This window comes from Adiantum capillus-veneris, chromosome 16, assembly GCF_014529385.1.
Source record: "Adiantum capillus-veneris isolate H3 chromosome 16, ASM1452938v2, whole genome shotgun sequence".
In the NCBI taxonomy this organism is placed as follows: Eukaryota; Viridiplantae; Streptophyta; class Polypodiopsida; order Polypodiales; family Pteridaceae; genus Adiantum; species Adiantum capillus-veneris.
Window position 1 is genome coordinate 117,141,498 of NC_140946.1, and position 20,588 is coordinate 117,162,085.

The 20,588-nt window shown below is 43.4% G+C and overlaps 1 protein-coding gene and 1 pseudogene across 2 annotated transcripts in view; both read right to left on the reverse strand.

The window, feature by feature from the left end:
• LOC147439717 (Nucleic acid-binding, OB-fold-like protein) overlaps window positions 1–13,857 on the reverse strand; it is a 93,387-nt gene extending 79,530 nt beyond the window's left edge. The window contains exon 1 of the mRNA XM_086485519.1: window positions 13,477–13,857. Within this exon, the coding sequence (XP_086341645.1) occupies window positions 13,477–13,842 (366 nt within the window). The 5' untranslated portion in view covers window positions 13,843–13,857. The remainder of the gene's footprint in view (window positions 1–13,476) is intronic.
• On the reverse strand, window positions 1,967–4,917 carry LOC147439718 (uncharacterized; annotated as a pseudogene). Its single transcript, XR_015184491.1, has 4 exons — window positions 3,426–4,917; window positions 2,992–3,336; window positions 2,705–2,866; window positions 1,967–2,616 (listed from the first exon to the last, which is right to left on the reverse strand). The product of XR_015184491.1 is annotated as an uncharacterized LOC147439718 (transcript).
• Window positions 13,858–20,588: the final 6,731 nt, after the last annotated feature.

A 20,588-nucleotide genomic window follows, 5' to 3' on the forward strand; every position in this document is an offset into this window, starting at 1 on the left:
ATCGCGGCAAAAGCTCGAATGAAACGCCGATAATAAGAACAGAGGCCAAGGAAACTTCGTACATCATGTACTGTAGTTGGCGTAGGCCATTCTACAACTGCTTGAATCTTATTAGGGTCCATTCTCACTTGATTGTGAGATACTATATGCCCCAAATAGTGGATTTCTTTTAGAAAGAACTCACTCTTCTTAGCATTCACATATAATTTGTGTTTGCGTAATTCTTCAAACACTAAGGCGAGATGCTTATAGTGTTCGTCTTCCGTCTCTGAGAAGATTAAGACGTCATCAAAGAAAACGCCTGTGAAGCTTCTATATGAGTGAAAGATTCTATCCATCATTCTGTTGAATGTAGCTGGTGCATTAGTGAGTCCAAAAGGCATCACTAGAAATTCATACAACCCGAAGGTTGTTCTAAATGAAGTCTTATGCACATCCTGAGGAGCTATGCGGATTTGATGATAACCGCTCTTCAAGTCTATACGACTAAAGACACTTGCTCCTTGTAACTTGTCAAGAATGTCGTCAATCCGAGGGATTGGAAATCGATTCTTGATTGTGATCTTGTTTAGAGATCTATAGTCTATGCACATGCGGAATGTGCCATCCTTTTTCTGTACTAGCAAGACAGGTGAACAATATGGAGAAGTACTAGGCCTTATTAAGCCCTTCTCCAAAAGTTCATTAACCTAAGAATTTCCTCTTGCTGCATTAGACTAACTCGATAAGGGGGCTGATTTCGAGGAGAACTTCCTGGGATCAAATCAATTGTATGATCCTCAGGTCGAGGAGGTGGGAGTTCATTTGGAAGTTCATCTGCAAAACAATCTTTATAACTTTCTAATAACTTAAGTCTTTTTTGCTCTAAAGAGGAAGAAAGTTGTGAAACAGACACATCTCTCTCTTGCAAAAATCAAGTACGCTGAAACACACTTTTTCATTTCTTTCTTGATGGCAATGTGATTGGCGATAGGGATACGCCAATCACCTGCATCTACAAGTACAAGATACTCCTTTCCTTTATGAGCAAAGGATAAGGTTTTCTGAACATAGTCAGGAATGGGATGCATCTTGTAGTGCCAAGGCATTCCCAAGATAACATCGCATCCTTCAAGTGAAGCTAGTAAGAAAGACTCTTGATCCTTGTAGTCGTCGACCTTTAGATTCAACTTCCCTATGATTGGAGTAGAGTTTGAGTTCTGCCCTTTGAAAGCAGATTGTGCTTGAATAGAAACTCCAAAACGATTGGGCTGCAAGTTCAGGTCATCAGCTAACTTGGTAGAGATGAAGTTGTCTGTACTGCCAGGGTCAAACAAAATGAGAGCCCGTTGGTTGTTGATGCTACCCCATGCTTTAAGAAGAGCTCTTTCTTTTCCATCCTTGGTTGTATTTCCCGGTACATCTGGGACTGCATTGGAAGAGGGTGGTTGTGGAGGTTTGGTAGGACAGTCACCCTTCATATGACCAACTTGTCCACACTTGAAGCATCTTCCTTCACTAATGTAAGTTCGCAACTCAGCAGGAGAGAGATATCTCCCTTTCTTGGGCTGATTTGGCTTTGCTTCTGCTTCGGAGGCGGTTCTTTTCTTCTTTTGAGAAGAAGAAGTAGAGGTAGGCTGCTCATGGAGAGCCTTCTGCTTGGCATGGTAAGTGCTTTGCTCCATCTTCATGGGAGTACCCTTGTCATGTATTCCATCAGCTATGCGGGCTGATTCCATAAGTATCTGCCAAGGTGGAAAGGTACGTAGTGTACGGTACGGTTTAGGTACGTAAGGAACGTACTTCCATACTGAACCAACCTTTAGGTACGTGATAGGTATATACCATTTGTAAAAAAAGACAATTACACTAAATTTAAGTTCACAAACCTTTCAAAATTCAGACTCATTAACAATGCAATGCTTAAAATGAACATATTGATCATAGAACTTAATGACTCAAGACTCAATACTCAATGAGAAAACCAATGACCATAAATCATAAAACCAAATAACAACTACAAACATCATGTCCATGACATCCGCCAGAAGTCGGCATATACCATACAAACTGAATCAAGATCCAAAACAAAGTACTGTGAAATACTACAATGCCATAATAACAATAAAAGTCTATTGCTGCAGCCTATCCTCCAAAGCATGCAGTCACCAGTGTGCACTAAGACGTGCGGCCTCAAAAGTCTGTGTCACATGCGGAAGATGAATCGTCGGTAGAGAGCAAGCCCCCATCATCAAGGACATTGCCCTCCTCATCAAACTCAGGGCCAGGCTCAGCATATGTCAACTCTGGTACAAGCACCTCTACACCACAAGCCTCCTCAGGCATATCAGCAATCTCTGCATGGATGAGCCGGACAGCTTCATTCGCTCGCCTGCGAATGGAGCGAATAGGAAGCTTCCCCCTACGAATACTCTCTCGTCTCACAGTGTCTGGATCTCCTCCCACCGTGCGTAGAGGAAGGCTAAGAGCTCGTGCACGTGATCTAGTCACACGACGATCCACGCTCTCGAGCTCTCTATGCAGCTCTCTGAGAATCTGCTCCTGCTCGTCTCTAATCTGTCGGTCCACCTCCTCTGGTCTAGGATCATCTACCATTTTCAGCTCTGTCGCATCAACCTGTTGAAGAGTAAAATAAAGTTAAATTGACTATTTATGGCATATGCTTGCAGGTTGAGTTTACAATGGCCAACATCAAGATAATTACCTGTTTGGGTTGCCCCAAAGAATGGTAACTCCGCACGAGCCTCATGTTGGCTCTGCAATACACCAACTTCTCCAACTGAGAAGTGCTAAGGCGATTTCGAATCTTCGTGTGTATAAGAGAGTAAGCACTCCAATTGCGCTCACATGCTCCAACCGAGCAATCCTGCTCAGTGCTCAAGCAAGAGCGCAATCATCAGCAAGAGAGTGACAAGTGTCAAGTAATATAAAGTTGAAGTTAAAAGTTTAAAATGATATATACAATGTAATCATGGATGGCAGTTTCCTAACCTGAGAAAGGATACGAAGAGCAATGCGTGAGAGGTTGGGAAGACCAACTCTCCCATACGAGTGCCACCACGTCAAAGGATACTTTGTGGCTTCCTTCCTCAAAGAAACTGCTCTCGTGAAAGAAGCGCAATGCCATTCATGTAGTTGGTGAATTCCTTGTCTATCCCAAGCTGATCATCCTCTGAAAACATGAGCCCAACATACTCTGATTGTTTTGTGTTGAGCAAGGTATCACTCCATAGCTCTGGCGACCTGTAGAGAGGATGAAGCATAGCAGCCATCGCATGTATGGGACGGCTCATGAAAGTCCAGCCGCTCTCAACACATCCCAATAAATCTGATCGGCTGAAATATCAAAACAACTTGTCAATACAAGTTATAACTTAGACTTGATGATTAAAACAGACAACCATTAGAACATGAGGAACCCTTACCGATCAATACTCAACAGATCGCATTTGGAAACGTGGTCTTTCATCTGCATAAACAGATGATAGACTAGTCCCAAGGTCAATCCCTCCATATCCGTCAATCGAAGGAGGACGTAGACTGGCTTGAGTGCCACTGAAAGAGCGTGCACTTCCTGCCAAAAGCTCTCATCAAGGATCCGTCTCTGCAAGTATTTTGTAGATTCATCCTGTGATCTTGACATGCCTCGCCATTTTGGATCCACCACTGTCTGTAGTAGTGGATCTCTAAGTTTGTAGAGCCTCTATAAAACCAAGTAAATGTAGGCAAACCTGGTTTTTGAAGGTCGAACCATATCCAAAGTGCTATGGCTGCGGAAGATAGCAAGAGCCTGATGTTTCTTGCGAAAGAATGTGGTGACCTTGACTACATCTGCAACTATGGGCTGCACCCATGAAAGTTTGCCAATATCCTCCATGAGCAAATCCAAACAATGTGCAGCACATGGAGTCCACACTATGCCAGGAAACTGTTGCTCCACCATAAATCCCATTGCCTTGCAATTAGCTGCATTATCTGTCACCACCTGCACAACATTCTCCTTGCCAACCTCCTCTATGGCTGTTTTGATGTGACCAAAAATAAACTCAGCCGTGATCTTTTCTCCTGCTTTTCCTACATCCACAGCACGCAAGAAATAGGTGCCCAAAGCAGAAGACACAAGGATATTGATTATGTGTCGTCTGCGTATGTCTGCCCAACCATCTGAGATAATGGTGCATCCAAACTCCTTCCATCCAGCTTTCACAGGCATAATGCCTTGTCAATTAAGGCCTTCTGTTCATCTAACATAGTGGTGCACATCTTTGTGTAATCAAGACCTGTCCATGTCTCAGTAGGCCCCACCTGTGCAATGGCTTTTACCATTCTTTTCCATTGATCTGTGCGCAAAACATTGAAAGATATGTTGCACTTAATAAGAGTGCGACATATCTCCATCTCTGCCACCCTCTGACGCTCTTTCACCCAAGCCTGAGGAGAGATGCGACTAGGCAAAGTCGTCTGCATTGGTGTTTCAGATGTACCTTTTTCACGTGGCAAGGAATCCTCACCTTCACCACCAACACGTGCTCTCTTCCTGGAAGTAGGGGGTTGCATGGAGGCCGAACCTCCTCCAACCTCTGTCTCCGCACCTAAAGACTCCAACTCTTCAACAAAAGCATCATGTAAAGCATCCTGTGTGCTGGGAGCACCTCTCAAACCAGGAGCACCAACACGAAAATACTCTTGAATAAGCTGCTCCCTCAAAGGTGGTGGTATTTTCTCACATGCACCAATCTGATCAGTGCACCCGATGCCCGTCAAGTGCTTTTTGACTCGCGTAATAGTGCTGGTGTACTGGTCCCCACAATACTTGCATTGCCATAAGCGTGTGCCGGAACCTTGCTGAGAAGTGGTCGTGATGATGCTCAAAACATTGGTGTGGAGCGACCAGTTGGGGTTGGTTTTACGCGGCATAATGACTCCTGCACATTGCAAATGCAAAAGAGTGCACACACATAAGGAGTACGAAGTGCGAGAAGAGTACGGAGTGCATGGTGGCAGAAGCAATACCTTTTCACGTGCGTAGCTCGGCTCTGCAAGACTCTGTGCACTGCTCTGCAGACTTCTCTATAACAAAACGGAGACTCTTTTGCTACAGTGGTCGATTAAAAAAGCCTAAGGCTTTCCCCCCTTCACACTAATAAGCCCATCTAAAAGCGCCCCCTAGCGGAATTCGTCCGAGCAGAAAACGCCCAAAAAAAAAAAAATCCGTACCGTACCATACGTACTGTACCGTACCGTACAGTTGTACCGTACGGAATGGTACCGTACGTACGTACGGATTCTACCCTGGTATCTGCAAGTTACCTCGAGGGTAAAGCTTCATAGCCTTTTGCAAGGCTTCATGCAAACCTGCTTCAAACTTGCGCATCTTCTCCGAATCGTCAATCTTCTTGAATGGAGTGACTCTCAAGAGAACGTCCCAAAACCTATCCACAGCGTGGAACAGTTTCGTTCTCCGACTGTGAAAGTTGATCCCATTCTTTCTTTACCTCTTCCTCATAGTCTGGAGGAAGGAACTGTGCGTAGAACTCCTTCTTGAAAGCACTCCAATCTTGGGGTTTACGATCTTCCAGGATAAGGGTTAACCACCAACTGCTGGCGGTGCCTTTCAGGTACATACTAACATGGCGAAGCTTGGATCTTTCTTTAAAATTCCCTTCAGCAAATGCAACTTCGAATTGGCGGATGAAAGCCAAAGCTGTCATTATCACGCCGTCCATTGTAGGTGTCGAATTTCACATCTTTGTCTCCCGACTTGAATGTTTTCTGCCTGTGGTGCTTCCTCTTATGGTGCTCCTTCTTTCTATGCTTAGACTCCTTATGGACAGGAATCTTTTCCCTTGAATGCACTTCTTGCTACGACGGATCGTCAAGAAACATGTCTTCTGGAGCAACAATGTCATCCAGATCCTTCATGAAAGAGAACTAAGGGGAATCAAGGGGATCCTGCTCTTGAACCTTTGGGTTAAACCGCACATGACGTTCTGGAGGTTTCCTGTGCCTCTCGTGCATGCGGGAGGTTCCAATCAAAGGATCTTTCCTTGGTTCTGGCGCCTTTGGGTTCTGCGGGATTTCTCCCGACCCCATCGGCATTTTCTCCTTCCCTTTCTCAAGAGTATGGAGAATCTTTTGGACTTCTGGATGGGAGAGAGCTTTTTGCAACTCTTCCACCTGATGTGAAGGAGAGAGAACTCTATCTCACGTCCTCCCATTTCTGCAGTCTGCCAAGAGTCGTCAATCCCTTAAGGAAGAGAGAGATGACCTTGCTCTGATACCACTGTCACAAAAACACGGAAGCGAAAACTGACTGTTACATGCAATTTATATACTCAACAGACTTTGGAGAGAAAGAGAGAAAGCTTGACACATCATTGGGGACCAGAAGATCGGCTGGTCCCCCCCCATAAAGAGAATATCTTTATTACTAAGCATAAGAACGGGGCGAAAGCCCGTCCTCTATTCTTTCTTGTCCTTCTTCTTCTTCTGACTGAGAGAGTATAAGAACTGCTCTCCTGACTACTAAGAGGATCTTTCCTCTTTTGTGAGATTTTGGGAAGCTCTCGTAGATGAGAGTCTATCTTTCACAAAACTCATCAGAAGCTCTCAAAAACGAGAGTCTATCTTCCGCTAACTATGTCTCTTCGGACATAATCATTCCTGCAGTCAACCCACGAAGGAAACATGCAAAACACACGCACACACGCTTGCTGTAATTTTCTGCACATAACCAGAAATTGTTACCTGAGAGCGTTCCAATGCCGAAACAGAGGTCCTTTTCGTGATGGAAACGCTCTAAACTTTGTGTGTGTGTATAGTAGGTAGAGAGGAATAGTTTCCTACTAAAGCTTTGCTGAAATTCACCCTAATACAGGTGATTAGCGGCTGAAAACAGAGAATTTGCAGCACCTAGTAGAGAGAGAAAAAAGAGTTTTCTACTACTTTACGCGATGAAACTTCTCCCACAGCTGCCTATGACCACGAGAGGCCTTGTTCTAGGTGATGGGTGCACAGAGGCTCCACATACACCACAAGGTGCTGCTCTCAAGCTTCAATGGAGAGCTTCATTGCGTAGAGTACGTTCAACTTAGGGGGGGTAGTGCACTGCCAACCTGGCAAGAGGGGGAGAAGCTGCTCTCTTATAGCCTCCCAGAAGAGGGGGCACTAGCATGAAGAGAGAGAGAGAGAGAGAGAGAGAGAGATTGCATGGGAAAGTGTGCCAAGTGGCACACTTACTTTAAAATTTAAAAACCGTTCTACTTTTGACTTTAAAAATCGTATGCTAGTTAATGAAATGTGCAATTAAGTGCACAACTGCACACATAGATGCAACCAATTAAATTGTTAGCTGCTCCCCAGCGCAATGTCGTACCAACACTGCTCTAGCATTACCTGTTCGCACTTGTCCGGCCATTTCGTCCAGCGCAAATCATTTAAGAATACTTTAACTAACTTATCCTAAGGCCGTAAAATAATCAGGCCCTAGGGTTATTATTCTATGGACCCCATCTCATTCCTGTGCTTGCACTAGCGCGCATAATTTTCTGAGCTTGAAATCTGAGGCTACTATCTACCCCTTCATTGAAGACCCGATTTCCCAATCGCTAAGGCTTCAGGGTATTTTTCTGCTAGGGTCTCCCTGAGGTGCACTGGCCCAAACTTGGGCGCACCTGAGGCCCCAGAACTTCTAAATCTATTCTGATGTGCACACAACTAATTAGATAATTCTTTTCTCGTAAATAAATTAATTATTTACAAAGTCTGACTTAGTTACAGTACCCTTTCGACATCTTTTTCATGTTGTTCCCACGATGCAGAAAAAATGAGAATATCACCTAAAAAGACGAACACACATACACCGACCATATCGCCGAAACGACCTACAATGAGACAATTGAATGTACCCACGGCACCTGTCAATCCAAAAGGCATAACAATATACTCCCATTGCGCTCGATCGGTGCAAAAACAGTTCTGAAAATGTCGCCTTTGAATACCCGTACCTAATCGTATCCACTTTTGAGATCGGCGTTGCTAAAAACCTTTGCCCCATTAAGCCTATCCAGGATATACTCAATGCGAGGCATCGGAAACTTGTTCTTGACGGTCATCTTGTTTAATGCCCTGTAATCGACACACAAACGAGACGAACCATCCTTCTTGCGAACAAACAAAATAGGGGCAACAAAAGGACTTACACTAGGACGTATAAATCCTCTAGCCACCAACTCCGTGAGTTGTCGCTCTAACTCTTCCTCATGTGTCTTGTTCAATCGATAGGGAGCCTTATTGACAGGCTGTGCCCTTTCCATAAGCTCGATGCGATGGTCCTCCGGCCGTTCGGGTGGGAGACGAGATGGAAGATCATCCTGCAAAAAAATATGTTTAAACTTCGTAAACAACTCTGAATACTTACCTGGAGCCTGAATGCTCTGGGAAATTGGAGCAACATAGATGAATGCCGCTTGTGCTCCTCGTCGTAATTCACGCTTTACCTACACATGAGAGATGAGAGGCAAAGAATGCAAGCCCTCCTCAGCACGAATGATGAGGGGGGAATCAGTTTTGGCATGTAAAGTGAGAATGTTAGCCTCCCAATCAATGAGAGGGTTGAGTTCACGAAACCATCTTATGCCCAAAATCATATCACATCCTGAGAGAGGAGACACAAGAAATTTCCTACTGAAAGAAGCTTGTTGAACGGTAAACATCACATCAAGGCACTCCTTCGTGATGAGAGAGTCCATACCAGGAGCGAAGCCAGAAACCTCGAGAGGAGATTTCTGACTAACCTCTAGGCGGGCTCTCTCAACAAGAGAGGGACTAATCACATCATGCATACTGCCTAGATCAAACAATATGATAAAACGCTGACCCTTTACATGACCATAACACTTCATGAGAGACTCATCAATGTGTGTGTCAGAGGCATAAGAAGATTCAGGGTGGTGTGTGAGTGCTTGTGGTTGCTGTGGGTGCCTTTTGTTCTTTATGTGGGGCTATCTTAAGACAAGCCTTCTTAATGTGACCCTTGAAGTGACATTGAAAACATCTACCTTCTTTAGCATAAATCACTTGTTCTTCAGCCGTGATGTATCCTCCTACAATGCCTTGTGCAGCTTTTTCATATGGGGTTACCTTAGGTTTTGCAAGTGCTTTAGCTTTACCCTTAGATTCATTGTTAGAGTTCTTTTCCGAGGAATTACAGGAAGAAGGGCTAGAAGAATTACCATTCTTACCGTTCTTACCATTCTACGTATTCTGAGAATTCTACGGGGTTCCTTGAGAAGTCTTGTGTTACTTAAGCTTTCCCTTGTTGTGCTTCATCTCATGTGCGAGAGCAATCGCTACCGCCTTGTTCTCGACATCATACTTGATATACTCGTCCAATCCGTAAAGAAATGCCTCCTTGCGCTCCGAATCCAATTTGCGTAATTGAGTGCCGAGCTGCAAAACCGATTAGAGAAAGACATAACCGGCATACCATTTTGCTTGAGAGCACGCCAATCGTCCTTCAATCGTGCGAGGTACTGAGGTGGCATAAACCGCGCCTTGAGCTTGTTTTGAAAATCAACCCAACTGAAGGATAGGGGCGTGAGTTCGTCGGCTTCCTCTAGGTGGGCGGCTAGCTGTGCCTCTTGCCATGCGTGGTACCAATTGATGGCATCACCGGCAAGGTACATAGCTGTCGTCAATACGTTACTATTCCCTGTCTTCTTAGTTGTCGCAAAATAAGCATTAAATTGATGCAACCAAGAATGAATAACCGTAGCATCATTCTTACCATCATACTTACTCAAAGTCAACTTCTCTGTGACTGGGTTGTTGGAATCCGTATCGTGGCTTGCGCCACTTGAGGAACTCCCACGATCCTTGGCTGGTTCAGACTTCGAGGCAAGTACTTGTCGAACCAATTCTTGAGTGCGTAGTTTTGAGCCTCACGCTCGACCTCCAAGGCCACTCTTTGAGCTTCATGCTCGGCCTCCAAGGCCACTCTTTGAGTTGCACGCTCTGCCTCCAGGGCCGCACTTTGAGCTTCCTGTTCCTCCTTTCTTTGTGCTTTTCTTTCTTTTTCTTCATCGCGCTCGCGTTCTAAAGCAATGCAATTTGCTTCTTGTTGTGCCAACGCAATTCGATCCGCTTCTTGTTGTACCAGCGCAAGGCGAGTTGCTTCGCGATTGGCTTCTTGTTGTTGGGCCATCATGTTCATGCGAGTCTCTTCTTGTTTGGTCATCATGTCCATCATCTGCTTGACCATTGCCTCCATAGGGTTTGGTACACTTTGTGGCGTAGATGGCGAAGGGGGAGGGTCGGAAAAATCTCTTGGTGAGGAAAATTCTTCGTCGCCTCTCTCATGCTCATCCCCTGTATGTGAAGTATCCATTCCGCTTCGAGTGACGACCATGCACTATGATCTTTGGTTCTTAAGTCCACGAGGGACTTGGGTTCTTGAGGGTCTTGGGTTCTTGGGTGCTTGAGGTTCTTGAGGTTTTCTTTCGCTTGCAAACCGTGTTTGAGAAGGATCTTCTCTTCACCCGAGTTCTACTCCTTTCCAAGGGCGCACCCCTTGGTGGCCTTGCGCTCACACCAAGGTTGCTTTTTCTCACCTCACGTCGATTGGCCGGCCGCTAAGTGCACGGTCCGCTCTCAATGAGTGAAAAGAGACAAGGGGAGGCTGGACAAGCCCTTCTTTCCTGGGATTCCTGTCACTCTTCAAAAACACGATGAGAAATCGACACGCACAAGTGAACTTGGGTTCGTGCGACCCAACAAGCAAAAAAATTCTTGTGATTCTTGTGGTTCTTTCCTTGAGTGATACAGAACACTGCCAAAGCTCTGATACCAATGTAAGGTGCAGCGGAATGAATGTTGTTCTTTCTCAAAATGAATGTTCCATATTTTGCTCAAGGTTCCTTTTAGTTCTTATGGAAGGGAGAGCCTTCCGTTCTTAATGGAGAGTGCCATGATCACAAACAAAGTGAGTGGATACTGTGCATGCAAGTGTATGAGACTGAGAGATAGAGAGAAGAGAGATACGACACCAGAGACGTTGTAAAACCCTCCTCCGAAGGCCCCACTCTCGTTGGCGAGAGTGGTCTACGATTGATTGCACAAACGGGTACAATGATGATGCATGAAACTGATGCAGATCTAGACTATGTCGATGATGACAACCGGGATGGCGAGGCTGACAATAGGACTGAAAACTGAATGGTTCTGACTACTGTCCAAAAACGCTCAATGCTGAAATCTGCGGCGATTGAAGTGCTGATTTTCGGGGCTGTTTTTGTACTGCTGAAAAACGCTGAATTGGCCTGATGAAGATGCTGAGGTACTGCTGTGTTTTAGGGCTGAAAACGCTGCTGTCCTGCTGCGGTGCAATGCTGAAAACGCAGGTTTATCTGCTGCGGTTCAAGGCTGAAAAACGTGCAGGGGATGGTGAAAACGCTAGGTGCAAAGGGGGAATGTTGTCTTGTGTATGCTGAAAAACGCCAAGGCAAGGGGGCTGTTGGCGATGATGCAAAAGGCTAGGGCTGAGGGAGGAAAAACGCCAAGGCAAATGGGTGATGGAAAACGCCAAGGAATCTTGGAGAGTCTTGCTGAGAGAGGGGGGAACCTGTCGCCAATGGCCTGCTGTTCTCCTTGCTCATCTTTTGTTTAGGGCTAACCTTGGTTTGCTTATATATTTCTTACCCAATTTGCCCTACATACTTTTCAACAAAAGTCACTTAAAGTAATAAGTGAAAAATGTCAAAAATAGGTAAAATAGGCTAAATGCACTGGAAAATTCCCCTAACTGATTCTAATGTATTCTGATGGGAATGCTTATGATCATGCTGTGTGCAACCAGAGGATATGCATCTACACTAAGTGATTGGGCATGCACGGTCTACGAATAGACTCACAAAAGTGCCAGATCACTTCTAATCTAGACTGATTGGACTGACGGAACCCTATTATGTTGTAGCTTGTCCACAGATACATAGGGTTGGATATGTCACGTGACAAGTCAGTATGCATTTTTCAAGTCTCTCATTCGTATCGTTTCTTGTATTTTCGCCACCGTCTTTGTGTGTTACCTTCTCGTAATAAAGCCATATTGCACGATACATATGATTCACTCACGGATGAGCACAAAAGCATGAAGATCACCTTAGAAAAGATAGAAACTTTGCATTCTAGGAATACACAATGTTTCATCATTGTAGGTCATGTCAATAAATTTTGCATGTTCATTTCTTGGCAAGACACAGTCACAGCAAAAGAATTAGCACGATCGTCCATCAAGAATTGCTATTCCCTCCAGCACAATTTTCCACGTGGAAGATGGAGAAAAAAATAATAATGAATAAATGCAAGCAAAATTGGAGCTAAATTCAGTACGACCTACCCAAATTGGACCAAGGCAAACGCTGACAAACAATGATGGACTTAGACAAAGAAGAAGAGGAGGAGGAATCGCTCACAAAGGACTTGACAAAAGCATTCGATTCATCAAAGATTCCAGCTTTAACTCGGAGGAGCACAATGAAGAATAGAGCAACGCCTCTGCCTCTAGTGATAGCCACGACTCTCGTGTTGAAGGCGAAGATGCCTCTGCCTCGAGAAGCCTCTCCCAAATCCGCTCCTCTGTCCACGTGCTCTCCCCCAAGGCTCTACATGCCCATAAACCCTCCAACCTCAAGCTTCGACAGTTTCGCGTGAAGGACTTGACAAAAGCATTCGATGACCCCATCAAAGATTCCATGCGAGGTCATAGAGTTTTTGGCGAAAGCTTCAAGGAGAGATGCTATGGGGCCATCATCACAAGCTATGACATGCGGTAAAATCCACACCACTCTTTTTTTTACTTCTTACCATATACATAGTGAAGCAATCAAGGCAAAGTAGTTCATCTCCCATACTCATATAAGAGTATGGGGATCATTGATGTATGCCATCATTTCATTGATCTCCCCATACTCATATAAGAGTATGGGGATTATTGATGTTTGGCCATCATTTCATCTTTAATCTCCCAATCCACTTTTTCAAGCCACTTTGCCACTATCCACATGAGGTTAATTATGCCCTTTTGTCTGTTTAGATGGGTCCAATGTGACTTACATCAGTTTCCAATCGCTGGCAAGGGGGATGCTCTTTCCAAGATCCAACACTGCCTCTCAGTCAATCCCCAATCATATATCCTGAGGAGTCTAGGATAATTCCCACTCTTCAAACTTGCTAAAAGACAGTGGACCTATGATAATTCCATTCAAGCAGTCTGCCTCAGATTGACTACAACAAATGGAGGATGTTTTGTTAGACCTTATGACACTGCCATGCAAACTCTGCCTGGGATTGGATACAACGATCAGAAGTTGTTGTGCAGAAATGTCCGACAATATCCATTTGCTGGATGTACCCATGTGGGCGATTACTCAATACACACACATTTTCACAATCACGCATCCTATTGGGTAACGGATGTACCTTGGAGATGGTTTTCTCCTTCGACTCTCCAAGAAGACGGCCAAATTCGATTGCCATCAGGTCCTGTTGATCCAATCTAAGTTCTTTGCTGGGCTCTCGTCCCTGAGAGGCGCCATTAGTCACGAGCAGTCTCCGCCGAGTCCACCTAGACCCAACCGATTTCGAGAGTTTGTTGAACCTTGGCAATTGAGAATTTGTGACGGGAGTCTCTTTATAAGGGAGAAGCACAGCTATCGACTGCAGCGACATGCTTGCCTCTTGCATGCCGCCGTTGCTGGCAGCTTGGCTCGGCTCAAACCTGAGTAGTGAGCTCGTGTGGTTGTAAGTTGTAACAATGAACGTTATTATTACTCGAGGCTGATCCATCCTGATTCCTACCGTTATTATTACTCCATACTACCTTTTATTTTTTGGAGAAGAGTAGAAATTGATTAAAAGAAGGATGAAAAAAGATACAATGTACCCTCAGGAAGGGGGTGGGTAAGCCCCAATACATGAAATGTTACAGAGACAGAGCCTCTTTCATCTTGAATCTAGAAAGATGGAAAAATTGTGGCATTACTTTGCTCCATTGTTGCCATCTGAAGCATCTCTGTAAGGAAGAGATAGTTTCTTTTTAATAAGGGGCATCCTTTGCTTGGCTACACAGTTGGCTAGGTGAGTGTAGGAGATCTCTTTTTAAGTAGGGACAATGGAGAGGAAGAAGGATGTTGAACGTTTCTTTTCAACCATGTGAACCACATGATATGGCATCTCCAAGCATTCCATAGGGGGATATCCATTCCCTTGCAATCCAAAGGCTTTAGGCTTATTTGTGAGAGAACATTGTGTATAAGCTAGATTATTTCATGTTCTTCTGGCAGTTGAACCAGATATGAGCACAATTTTCAAAGGCCAAATTGCATATGTTGCACATTCCATTACCCAGACCAGCTCTAAGAGCTCTTTCAGCAGCACAAATGTCGTGAGCCACATTAGGGTGCTTTGGTTATTAGCAGTTGGGTAAGCCCATAGGCATTTGAACCTATAAGTCCATTGTTTACTGCTCCATTCCACCTCCCAGATTTTGTTGAGTTTTTGTTTAAGGGAATTCTCCACCATCCCTTTGAAATTGGACTGTTTGAAAATATGAGAAGCTATGAATGAGATCTTGCTAGTAGAATGCACTGCTTTGGCTGGTATCCTTAATTTTACCATGCATTGCTTCGCTCTTTGGAGACACCAAGTGGCATATGCAGCTGAAATTGAGAAATCCCTTTGGAGAGATTCAGAAGATTTAAGCAACCATTCTCCACCACATCCTTCCACTGTCTGATTCCAGCCTTGTAGCATTTGTGAGTCTTCCTACTGACTCCAACTACTCTGGCCTTACCTATAAAAGATTTAAACCAAAAGGAATCTAGTAGAAATAATAAATGGTTAGATAAAAAGTCTTTAATAGGTTTTAGTTGGATTCAATAGAGTTCCAGGCATTCCACATTCTGCAGACCAGTAACCATAAGGAATGTACACTTCAGGAGCAAGTAGAACATCTATGAGTTGGAGATTAGTCCATGCTTTGTATTTTTGTAGCTTAAATTTATTCGCATCCCTTTTGAGAAGCAGAGCCCAATAGTCTTCTGAGGCTCTACATATCCATTTAGCTGCCATTCTAATTGAAATATGGGAGAGATTGAGAATGCCAAGGCGTCCTTTCTCTTTGGGAAGACAACATATACCCCAAGGTACTTTAGAAACCTTTGGATGATCCATATCCCCTCCCCATAGAAAAGATCTTGCTAGTGTAAAGACCTGGTTCAACTGATATTTGGCTAGGCACCAACAAGACAAGAAAAAGATTAAGGAGGGAAGCAAATAATGATTGATAATAAAAGCCCTCAATGTGACAAAAGACTGATGGAACTGCCATTTACTGGTTTTGTGTCTGAATTTATCAATAACCCACTCCCATGTCTAAGCATAAGTAATCCTGAATCCCATTGGGATTCCCAAGAGTTTGAATAACTGTCCATCTCTAATTTCATTGCATCCAACTTCAATAATGACTTGAGGGATATGCTCCTTGGAGTCCTTATTGTGATTAATGACAAAGCCACTGGCCATACAGAAGGTCCAAACATTTCCAGAAGCATTCTATTGTCTCTCTATCATTGGACATCACGAAATTAGTATCATTAGCAAATTGTTGAAGCACTAAATCTTTAGTAGCTCCTGGAATTTTAATCCCTTTCATCATGTAGTGATTGGAAAATAAAATCCTCCATCTTGTCATATGCCTTATCAAAGTCAATTTTAAAGAAGATGAAGTTCTGCTCACTATCTTGAATAAAGTATATAGCTTCCCACAAAGTGATTATGGCATCCAAAATAAATCTTCCCTTTATGAATCCTTTATTCTCTGGTAAAATTATCTAATGCATGAGAGGAATCAATCTTCTAGCTAGAGATAAGGAGAAAAATTTGTAGACAGAAGTCAGACAGGAGATGGGCCTCCAATTCTCTAGGTCCTCCTTAGTGCCCCTTTTATGTTTGAGACTAATCACTCCAGTATTCATAGAGGTGGACAGAGCTCCTACTCTATTGGCCTCATTCCATATGGACAAGGGATGAGGGACAAGAAAATATTTATAAAGTTTAAAAAACTCATTTGGAAGACCATCAATACCAGGTGATTTCCCATTTTTTAGAGAATAAATAGCATCCTTTATCTCCCCCTCTATACAGGGATGATCCATACAATGAGCTACTTGCACATGTATTATTTTCTTTCTTACCCTAGAAATAGTAGCTCTAGCAGTGATATGGATAGCCCCTCTTCAGGGAGGGGAAGAGAAGAAGGATTCAACAACCCTCAAGTTCTGCTCATGAGAGCATACAGTGTGTCCTTCTTTATTTTTCAAGAAGGGAATAAAATCCTTGGCCTTTTTCTTTTTTAGGATAGTGAACATGTGTTTATCAGGTCTAGCAGATTGAGGGCTTAGCAGATAAGAGATCTTCATCTCTAAGATTGGCTTTCAGCTCAACCAATTGGGGACTAGGACTCCCATGGATTTGGCCATTTTCTAATTTATAAAGTTGGTTCCTTATCATCATTCTTCTGCTACTCCTAATTTCTCTAGCCCTAGCTTTGTACTTAGTTAAAAGCTTTTGAGTTTTCTCGATAGCATGATCCCAGGATTTAAATGCAAAGGTATTACATGAGAAGGAAAATTCCCTTAATTTTCTCTCTGACAATTGCTATGGACAGAAGGGTTTGATCTAAGTGAGGCCATCATGCTTTATAGCTACATATATCCTTTTGGAGATCAAATATATCATGAGCATGATTAGACATCATAATGAAGTTTTCCTTAGTGCAACTTACCTACCAATAGTTATTAAGCAGGACATTGCTCATGTAGATTCTGTCCAACCTAGCTACCCTGAAACAGGAACCATTTTTCTTGTCGGACAAGGTCATTCTAGTCTCCTTTGAGATATCCACCAAATGTAGCTTAGAGACTACACTTTCCCACTAAACCTTTTCTCTTCCACATAAAGCTTGTCCAAGTTGATTCCACCTATCTTGTATTGATTCTACCATATTATAATCCCATGCACAGCTACATGGACTAGGCAAACTGGCCCACTCCTCCCATATAGCAGCTCTTTCTCATGTTGAGTTGGAAGCATACAAAAAAACCAGAGTGTATGCAAAAGTTTTTTCAAAGGTTACAACAGCAACCCAATTACCTTTAGCAAAGGAATTGTCATAAGTCTAATATCTAACCAACCCAAATTATTTTCTCATATTAAACTGATCATTTAGTGTGGGAGAATAGACAGGAACAGGGCTAGAATATAGACATGTGCTTATGGATCTATCTCAACACGGGGCCAAGGTTAAAGGGGTCCAAATGAGAGATGATATGTGAAAGAGCAAGGCTAGCTAATGGAGCTTAAAGACCTTAGGGTTAGCTTCATTCAAGACCTCCAATGGATAGTGTTAAAAGTCCTTTGACCTTAGGCAAGCTAGAGATGTTCTTGAGGTGGAAACCCGACCCAGGCTTCAGGTGCTTATTGACTAAGGTACTAAGGTGCTCCATGACTAAGGTGCTTGAGGGGCTTGAGGTGTTCCACAAATTCAACATGATCATTACTCAAGAGGGGGTGAGCCCTCATTGAAGGAGCCAGAGAGAGAACACATACACCCTCACACAAGGCAAGCTTGGTACAAAGAAAGCAAATAGGACACTTGTCAAGCTCCTCTTCATGTTGCCCTCATAGGGTGCCTAAAGCCTATTGGTTGACCTCCCAACGGGTCCAATGATAATTTAGTTAATTTAATTAATTGTTTATGCATTTATTAATTCCTCTCTCTCAAAGGGGAAAGGGGGAAACTTGTCCCAAGGCTACCCTTGTTGCTTGATATGCACTAAGCATGTGATTGGCCAGCTTGAGGAGGTCCAATCAAATGCAAGCTAGTGCTAGAAGAGGGGGTCAACCAAAGCAAGGAGGGGGCTATCTTGGGGGGTATACTCTCCCCCCCCCCTCCCCCCCCCACACACACACACACTCATTGTGTGAGGTGCAAAAGGCAAGAGCTCCATCTCCCTCTCCAAGCTTGTAGAGAAGTTGAGAGCCTACACCAACGCTCTTGGCTATGGAATGCAAATCCAACCAAGAGCCATGCTCCAATGCTTAAGCTTACCATCTTCTCTATCTTCATTACTATGCTATTATGTATGCTAAGCAAGAAGAGTGATGATAAGTGAGGAACTATTTCTTTCTCCTATAAATGTTTCTTCTTCTTCTTCCCTATCCTCATTCCCCACTAGCTCTCTCCACCTTTAAAGGTGTTTGAGGCCTTGGGACTGAAGCTGGGGATGGTTAATGCTTTTTACAAAGTCTATGTTATGCTCGTGATGCATGAAGCTTTCCATCTTCATTGCATCGTCTAGGTCACAAGGAACACAAAGATTGTATTGTACCAAGTCTCTCTTGATGGGAGAATCTATAATACAAAAGCCTATTGGAGGGGGGACCGCCGGCTCCACATAAATCCGGTCCTCAAATGTTGTCAAGTTCTCTTAATTCTCTCTCTTGCAAAAGTATTGTTCATGCCAAGTTGATTAAGTACTATGGCTATGTTGCTACTGCTAATTAAGTTCACCCTCTATGTTCTCAAAGTATGCTCACTCTAATTCTCTCAATTCCGCTCTTCTCAGAGTTCACAAGCCATTTCCATTACATTGGTATTAGAGCTATTGGTTTCTCTTTTCTTGCTTAAGAAGAGAGGTCCTTAAGTTGTCCATGAAAGGTTGGGCATGTTTATTTCAATAGGGATAGTGGGACAGGGATCTATTATCTTGGTTGAGAAGGACGTAGTTCAAGGTACACTGTTGGGAACTATTGTCTTATTAAAGGAGCCTCTCGGGGCTTGCCTTTGGCTTAACCATTATTGAGCTACAAGCAAGCTCAACAGGAACCATAATCAACCGAGCAATGTTAACCCTCTCTACTAGTCTTTGCAATCAACAATGTCTAAACCACGGGTGTGGCTCCTTGAGAGCTTATTTTCAAAGGTAAAGAAGAGTAGCGACTAAGATTTTTGAGGGTACCAAAGCACAAACATTAGGAGAAAGATGGACTCAAGTTTGGGCCCTGTAAGAAACGCCAACTCACCACAGAGAGAGATAATCCTGAAAAATACAAAAGTAGTTTTTTGGAATTCTAATTCTCTTAGTACATACGTAAAATTTTGCTCGATCACTTAAATGCATGCTTGTACAAAATGCTTTTCGAGAGCCCAACATAAGTGTGCATCAAAATTCATGTCCATGAATCTTAATGAGTGATGTGATGTGTGATGAGAGAAAACACATAAGAGATGTTTTCAAAATACAAAAAGAATACCATAGACGCATTTGGAACGTCCAAAAACCTTAGGATAGCACTTTAAAACACTAAAATCCGACGTCTCTAGCTCAAAATACAACCGTTTTAAGGCTAGAGGTCAGAACCAAGCGAATAGAGGCCCCCAAGACCCCTCATGGGCCTTTGTTTGCTTGGTTTTGACCCCTTCACAGTCGTAAATAGTACCTATCAATTGCTATCAAGTACAACCCGTTCGAATTTGAATTGCGAGTACCTCATAAGAAGGTGATTGATGCGTGTGCGAGATAGCAACAACTGGTTTTAAAAAGGCGCTCGGCGCTTGTGCAAGATGTCACTATCAAGCGCCTTACTTTTCTCATGACAATGATAATTTCACCAAAATGTTTTTCATAGATATTTTCAAAAATGAGACAAAAGGCTTTTCAACGTAACGTTAGCCTTCTTCCTGTTGGCTAAGGAGCATTCTCTCACTAGAGCTAAAAGGCCCGAAAATGAGTCCATTTCTTTCCTAATGGTAATTCTATACATAAGTATAATTAGCATGGATGACAATAACCAAGAGATTAAATGAACATTGATAACTTTGATTTTGCACATGAAGGTGCTAATGATGATGCCCCCATATTTGTTAATTACCTTGTTACTAGGTTGTAGCAATCTATGGGCAACCCTGCTTTGCAAGCCGAAGTTACTCAACAACTTTGTGCTTATGGGATTTCCCTTCCTCTCTGAGAGGAGATAGAGAGAGCTTAGGAGGCCTCTTGATGAGACCCCCAAAAGAAGATCTCTCCCATAAGAAAGGAGGAATACAAAGAACAAGAAAGAAGCGAACCCCTAAGCTCCTTTTGAAGATGTGGCTCCACGAAGATGGGGGTCTAGACACTCGCCAACTCCTCCCAAGAGAAAACGGTCAACCCATAGTCCTTCTCCTCATCACTCTGAAAGGGAAGAGAGGAAACAAAGGAAGAAAAGTGTAAGAAAGAGGTTACCCTCTTCTTCACCTTCCTCCTCTTCCGACGAAAGCAATACCTATTTTCGTAGAGAATACAAGAGGGGAGGACATTGCAAATCTTACCCTGCATGGAAAACGTCCCAAAAGCTCAAGAAGTTCAAAGAGGGAGGAAAGAGTATCTATTTTCTCACCTATGATGGCACCTTTGGTGCTACCGACACAAAGTATAGGCTTTCATCCAACAATAAGATGCGGCCTTTGGAGAAGAGGGCTTCACGGAGTC